This window comes from Poecilia mexicana, unplaced genomic scaffold (genome assembly GCF_051168715.1).
Source record: "Poecilia mexicana isolate PSO_F unplaced genomic scaffold, ASM5116871v1 scaffold_10, whole genome shotgun sequence".
NCBI lineage: Eukaryota > Metazoa > Chordata > Actinopteri > Cyprinodontiformes > Poeciliidae > Poecilia > Poecilia mexicana.
In genome coordinates, this window is record NW_028263379.1 from 8,914,783 (window position 1) to 8,922,425 (window position 7,643).

The window sequence follows — 7,643 nt, forward strand, 5'->3', positions numbered from 1 at the left end:
GGGTGTTATGGTACTTTGCTGCTCCTCATTGCTCCTCCCCTCCCCATCCTCTCTGTTGCTCCTCATCACTTTCCAATATATTTCTCCATCTGCAAAGACAAATACAACCAGGCGGGCTCTGCTGTGTTCTTGTTGCCAAATTCACATCGAATGTGGATGGGGCTCACAGCAGGATTATGTCATGATTGCCCAAAACAATCAAACCCTGCAGATTGAAGTGGTGCATCATCATAACCTTGAAAGACCTTCACTGGCAGAGAAAAAGGAGTCAAGAGGGCCTCTGTGTCATAACTGTGCAGACAGCAGCCCCTGTTGATCATGTAGAGAAATAAACAAGTGTTTTATAAAAGAAAAAGACAACAGCTACACATGCTAAAACTACAGCAACTCTAGATTAAAGGAAATATATTTTATGTACAGTCTATTAATAACAGCTCGCTTAATAACCTTGTTCATGATCTAAGTAAACGTGAGTCAGGAGTAATTGGAAGGACTTTTAATGTGCTGCTACATAATTAGTTGTTTGCTTATAGAAGATATGTTACTGTAATTTTAATAGATACATCAAATTTTTGATGTTATTTAGAAGGCTACCAGAAAGAGTGAAATCAGAGATCAAACTGCTCCATAAATATCAGCACTCTGCTAAATATCTATATAAAGGCTGAGAATACTGTATTTCAACTTTTATTTCAATAGTATAATCTCACACTGAACGTTTTAGAAAGATCAAAACTAATTTCAGATTTATTGAGTGACACAGTAATTGATGACACTATTATAAATTTATGTATTCTATTTTATACTGACATGATCTGACATAGAGGCCTGCCTCTCTTATCTAGTCTTCAAATGGGAAAGACAAAATAAACATGACATTCAAGTAAGGGATGCATATTGATCTAAGAGGCGCAAATAAATGAATAGGACGACGATTGAAAAAAATGGTTTCAAAATAAAGTGTAATGTATTCCAAGATTAACGTCAACAAGTGATGGATATTTTATGAAAAAAAATGTGAAAGTGATAATTAATTTCACATGTAATTACTTAATTAATTTAGTTCTGTTCATTTCTATTTTCATCTGTGTTTCATTAGCACATTTAAACAATTAAGAACATGCTTTTGTTTATATATTTAATTTGTTTGTTTATTTGATGCATACCTATTATATATATATATATATATATATATATATATATATATATATATATATATATATATATATATATATATATATATATATATATATATATATATATATATATATATATGTTTTATAATATAATTATTATTGTATTTCTCTTTTGGCACCCGATCGATCTCAGCCTAAGGTTTATTAAAAAATATTTTATCAATTTTTATTATATTTTGACGCCTAAAAAATACGACGTTGCTTGCAGCTTTTATTTTGAAGAGCCACAGTTCCTTCCATAACTTCCGTATCTCTTCTTCGTGTTTTTTCATGCGGTAGGAGTGTGTTCTGGCTGCTTCATCGAAATAAATAACCATGTCTATTGAAGTTGAATCTGCAGAGTAAGTAGTCTCTGAAACAACAGTTAACTTCTATGTGTTTGATGAAAACTTGCAGAATAATATCTGAATATGAAATATTTATATTTAAGGAGAGGCCTCTCTCATCCTGAGCTGCAGAACACCGACCGACGTTAGCACCCTAAGCTAGCATGCTAACTATTTCAAGCACTTCAAACGTATATCCTGCTCATCTACTTGCCTAAGTAGATTGTTTAGTTAATTGTAGTGTAGGAATGGGCTTTTAACTGCTCACTCGTTTCATAGTTATACTACCCCACACACAAACAATTTGAAAAGGCTAAATGAAGCTAAAGTTAGCATCAGTTAGCGTTTCGCTCATCCAGCTATAACTGTCAAACTTGGGCAAATTAAGACATTATCATGCAACATGTACTGTTTTGCCTAAATATGTAGACATACTGTTTTGTAATTTGATGCACTCCGTAGTTCCTTCATAATTCTGTTAAATGGAAATGTTTTCTGCAGCAGAGACGTTTTAACGAAGGAGGTTTGTTAATAAAGCGTTATTTTTAGTATATATTTGTTTAATGGGTTTTTATGAACCCATTAAATGAAGAATATGAGTTGATGACATAGATTTTATAGATTAATAATATTAGGCATGCTTCCTAAATATCCAAACAAGTTGCATGTCAAAAAGTGGCTTAATTTAAAAAGAATTGTACACAAAAACATCATGTAAAATATTATATTTTTAACATGAAAAACAGCGACAGCACACATTGTGGCCAGCTATAACATTCAGTATTCATATTAGCTAAATCACCAGTATAATTTCTGTCTTCCCAGCGTGGTGCGTCTGATTATGCAGTACTTAAAGGAAAATAATCTGCACCGAACCCTGGCCACGTTGCAAGAGGAGACAACAGTGTCTCTAAACACAGTGGACAGCATAGAAAGCTTTGTGGCGGACATCAACAGTGGTCACTGGGATACCGTTCTGCAAGCCATCCAGTCCCTCAAGCTACCAGATAAAACCTTGATAGATCTTTATGAACAGGTGAGTCTTTAATCTGTTATTTTTGTTACATTCTACTACCCATCAACATTTTCAGAACTGTATTGTTTTTTAATAGTTATTCTAGCTCATTTCGACCTATTGCAGACTAGCTTTAAGTTATAATCAATGTATTATATTAGATGTGTTTATAAAATTAGCTTATTATTAACCTGGGTATCCTTTTCCTGACCAGGTTGTCCTGGAGCTTATTGAGCTGAGAGAGCTCGGTGCTGCTCGTTCACTCCTCAGACAGACCGATCCCATGATCATGCTCAAACAGACACAGCCAGAGAGATACATCCACCTGGAGAACCTGCTGGCTCGCTCCTACTTCGATCCCAGAGAGGTGAGTGCAACATGTGCAGCAGATGCAGCACTGTTTTATCCTTACGGTATTAGTTTAGTGTCCTAGTTAAATCCAATTTACTGATCTGGGGGAGATTTTAATTTTCCAAATTGAGTCAGGTCTCTGCTTCTGGATTGAACATTCTGTTGGATGCATTTTCTGCTGATATTGATTTTGTTATATATTGATCATTTATTTCCAAGCTCTAGTTTGTCACATGTGTTTTTTAAGCTTTTATATGTGCACTTTAAAAATTGACTGAAGAACTAATGCACAATGTGGAATTTTGCTGTGTTTTCCCTTTGTAACTTACTTGGATGCGTTTCTGTACAGGCTTACCCAGATGGCAGCAGTAAAGAGAAGCGGCGCGCGGCCATCGCTCAGGCCCTGGCAGGAGAGGTCAGCGTGGTGCCGCCCTCCCGTCTCATGGCTCTGCTGGGACAGGTTAGTAACCTTAAAACCTTTAAACCTGCATTATATACACAAGTTGCTGACATTTCACAACTCTTAAATTTCCTTCTTCAGTCTCTGAAGTGGCAGCAGCATCAAGGTCTCCTGCCGCCTGGTATGACCATCGACTTGTTCAGAGGTAAAGCCGCTGTGAAAGACGTGGAGGAGGAGCGCTTCCCCACTCAGCTGAGCAGGCACATAAAGGTACCCACACTGTCAGAAATATGACCTGCAGAGGGGGTTATATTGGCCCCTCTTTAATCCAAGCTGCTCATTTAGCCGAGCTGGATATAAGTCATTTTCTCTCTCTGCAGTTTGGACAGAAATCTCACGTGGAGTGTTCTAGATTCTCCCCTGATGGTCAGTACCTGGTCACTGGGTCTGTGGACGGATTCATTGAAGTATGGAACTTCACCACTGGAAAAATCAGGAAGGTATAATAATCTTCCGAATTAGGATTTGAATAAACAAAATGTATGCACTTAAAAACACAAAATCTTACTGTTTTTGGTCTCACTTCTAGTGCAAGTACTAGTTATGAGTGAAAGAATCTGCCAGTGGAACGAGTACTTTTAAATCAATATTAAGGAATTCATTACATAAAACAAGCTCCTATATCTTGCTGAAAAGTTACTTGTAACATAATTACAAGTAGGAAATTTGTCTTAGAAACTAGACAGAAAATACTTGATAAGATTTTGTGCTTTTGCAGTGAATTTGTGTATTTGTTTGACAAGACTTAATTTGCCTGTTTCCAGGATCTGAAATATCAGGCTCAAGATAACTTCATGATGATGGATGATGCTGTGCTGTGTATGTGCTTCAGTCGAGACACCGAGATGTTAGCAACTGGAGCCCAGGATGGAAAGATTAAGGTCACTTTTTGTATCTGTTGTATTTTGATGTTTTTAAAACACAGTTTAACTCTTACTGTTTTCATTCTACATTCTTATTTCATTCCCTATTGTTGTAAAATACATTTATGTAAAAAAAGCATAAAATCATAGAATGATGGAGCAGTATGTGCTGTTCTCTCTGCCTTGAATCATCATTAAATTCTTTGCATACTTGCATGTAGGTGTGGAAGATTCAGAGTGGTCAGTGTCTGAGGAGATTCGAGCGCGCCCACAGCAAAGGAGTAACTTGTGTGAGTTTCTGTAAAGACACCAGCCAGCTGCTCAGCGCCTCCTTCGATCAGACCATCAGGTAAACTCATCTAAACTAACTTCTCTCTTTCACTCCGAACACTTTTGTAAGTGCAGCTTTTTGAAAGCCTCAAGTGGCTTTGTAGTCTTTGCTGAACACGCGTGCTCAACTCTTTTCATTTTTCGTTTTTTTGTTTTGTTTTGCACAAGAATCCATGGACTGAAATCTGGTAAATCACTGAAGGAGTTCCGTGGCCACGCCTCGTTTGTCAACGAAGCTACATTTACCCCAGACGGCCATCACATCATCAGTGCGTCCTCAGATGGAACAGTCAAAGTAAGATATTGAAAAATGTTAAGATTTTACAAACTATAGAAAAGAAAAGAGAGTGATTTAAATTGTTTTTACAGGTCTGTACATTTATGTACATCCAGATTTTCAGATCAGTTTTCTGCTCCATTAAATCACCTTTTTATCATGTTTTTTTATTTAAAAGATGCTCATCCAAATATGTGTATTCAACCATTCAGCTGTACATTTGTTAGACACTCTAGCAAACCATTCATTACTTTGCTCCTCCTTTTAGTTTTCCATCCACCTATTATTTTGTCTCCCTATCCCTGTGTCTATCCCTCCATTAATTTTTCTGTTTAGTCACCACAATTAATTTATTAATCCTTACCTACAGGCAGTTTTTCTCCTTCAATAAATAGTACATGAAAGAGAACTTGAGTCTGAAAAAGTATGGCAGACTTTCTCTTTAACTTATTGGGATCCTAACATGAATCATCCAGTCCGGTTGCAGCATACCGACTTCTTTCCTTGTGTTTTCTTTTCAGGTGTGGAACGTGAAAACCACAGAGTGCAGCAGCACTTTTAAGCCTCTCGGTACGTCAGCTGGCACAGACATCACCGTCAACAATGTCCTCCTGCTGCCCAAGAACCCTGAGCATTTCGTAGTGTGTAACCGCTCCAATACAGTGGTCATCATGAACATGCAGGGACAGGTAAGTTTAAGTTTTAAGTATATATTTTCAAGCTTTTATATGTTCTTTTTATGTGAGCATCTTTGCTTTTCTTGTCTGAACACAGATTGTGAGGAGTTTCAGCTCCGGTAAAAGGGAAGGCGGTGACTTTGTGTGCTGCACGCTGTCGCCCCGCGGCGAGTGGATCTACTGCGTAGGTGAAGACTTTGTGCTCTACTGCTTCAGCACCGTCACAGGCAAACTGGAGAGAACACTGACGGTACGATGCTGCACGCAAACACAGATCAAAGAGTCCAAAAATATCACAGCACACCCCCTGCACCGCTTGTGGTGCAGCATCTGTCAGGCAAATCTCCACACAGGTACTGATGGCGAGAACGTAAACCTGCAGGATGCAAACACAAACTGATTAATACTCAAGGTTGTATCTTAATCAATGATTTTCTAAATTAAGCTTATTGTGCTTTGATTGCCTTTAAACAAATTTCCCCACTTGCTTTGCTGCTCTACTTTTATTTTTAAAAAGTAGCTTTAGTAATATAGTTAAATGTGTGCAGAAACCCTGACATCCATGCTTTGTTTTTAAAATCTATATTTTACTGAAACTATAATGCTTTGATCAGAACATTAAATGTGCAGGTATTTGCTGTATTGTCAGCTTTTTTATCTACCACGTTGATACTTTATGTTCTGCAACACTGACTGGAAAGCAACAATTTTTCTCTCAAACAACTTTCTGGGTTTATATATTAATGAAGTTATCTTGGCTCAGCTGCTACTACTCATAAAGTTATGCCTTTTATTTGTGTCTTTTCAAGTCTTGTCTCAGTTCTTCTATCATCTATATCCACCTGTATTATGGCCAACCTAGTTAACCCAACTGCATTTAAAAAAATATAAATCCAGACCTCTTCCTCAACTCAAATCCAGAAATTACTGCAAAATTTATTTACAACAAACTGAAGCTGTTTTTTCAGGGGCCAAAATTACAAGGATTTTACGCAGTCAGTGCTTCTAAAACTCTACATACAAACAAAAGGAGACACCTTCCCCCATCTAGGCCTGTCACAGTAACAAATTTTGCTGGATGATAAATTGTCTTAGTAATTATAGCGATAAACAATAATGTTGTTTTAAATCTAATTTCAAGTAATATGTTGACAATGGCTTAATAATGCAAGTTCACCCACTCAAAGACCAGTAAACTTTTTAATTTAGTAAAGAACCTTTAACATTAGAACTGCAAAATAAGAAAGATTTTCTAGAAGAAGAGTTCTCACTCGGATCTGAAAAGAAACCAACCATAATCCGTTCTTCTTTGGCATCTGTAGTTTTTGCAGCTTTGACCACTGCTAAGTTGAAAACTGAGTTTTACCTTTAGCACAGCAGTGAAGTTCTACTCCAGGTGGCTGATTCTGCTGCTTTCTTCTTCAGGTTCATGAGAAAGATGTGATTGGCATCGCTCATCACCCCCACCAGAACCTGATCGCCACTTACAGCGAGGATGGCCTGCTGAAACTCTGGAGACCCTGAAGCATCCTCAGGAGAGGAGCCTGGACATTCTCTCATTTTTTCCATCCTTTTTGTTTGTTTTTTGTTGTTTTTTCACTCTGAATCCTTCCCAGGATCAAATGGACTTTGATGTACAGGAGAACCATCAGTCTTTTACACTCAGAATAAATGGAAAGGCAGTTCATTTAAAAAAAAGTGTACAGTTTTTTTCTTTCTTTTTTTAAGTTTTTGTATCATTAAAATCTAGCAGCTTATGGCATTTTAATGTAGCCTGTGGGACTAAAGTTCTCTATTAGACAGAGAAATGTTTTAGGTTTTTGTCACAGATGTTTTTTAACAGCTGGACAGGAACTCCTCATTTTAAAATAAAATAAAGTTTTGATGCCTTAAATTTTTCCATTTGTCCAAAACAGAACTCCAAAGATGACAGTAAGAAGACTTGCTCAGTGCAGAGAAGTGTGAATGTTTTCATATGAATTTAGAAAATTTCTGGCAAATCACTTGACAACTTGAAGATCTACTGGAAGTATATGTAATATTTTTCTGTCTGTGCCATTAAAGCCCTCTGAGCTGAACAGTGCAATTATTTTGGTGTATAATTAAACAACAGACCTGGAAGAGTTGTAAGGTATTTAACAAACAAAT

At 36.9% G+C, this 7,643-nt stretch overlaps 1 protein-coding gene across 2 annotated transcripts; it reads left to right on the forward strand.

Moving 5' to 3' along the window:
• Positions 1-1,438: 1,438 nt before the first annotated feature.
• smu1a (SMU1 DNA replication regulator and spliceosomal factor a) lies at positions 1,439-7,573 on the forward strand. 2 transcript variants are annotated; one of them, XM_014988623.2, is made up of 12 exons: positions 1,439-1,537; positions 2,348-2,558; positions 2,752-2,904; positions 3,238-3,348; positions 3,430-3,558; positions 3,669-3,788; positions 4,113-4,229; positions 4,433-4,560; positions 4,710-4,836; positions 5,340-5,507; positions 5,593-5,745; positions 6,921-7,573. In XM_014988623.2, exons 1-12 carry the CDS (start codon positions 1,512-1,514, stop codon positions 7,017-7,019), a joined length of 1,542 nt encoding a protein of 513 aa, XP_014844109.2. In that variant the 5' UTR covers positions 1,439-1,511; the 3' UTR covers positions 7,020-7,573. The 2 variants fall into 2 exon arrangements, with proteins under 2 accessions (XP_014844109.2, XP_014844108.2); XM_014988622.2 differs by having other exon boundaries at positions 3,238-3,558.
• The last annotated feature ends 70 nt before the right edge of the window (positions 7,574-7,643 follow it).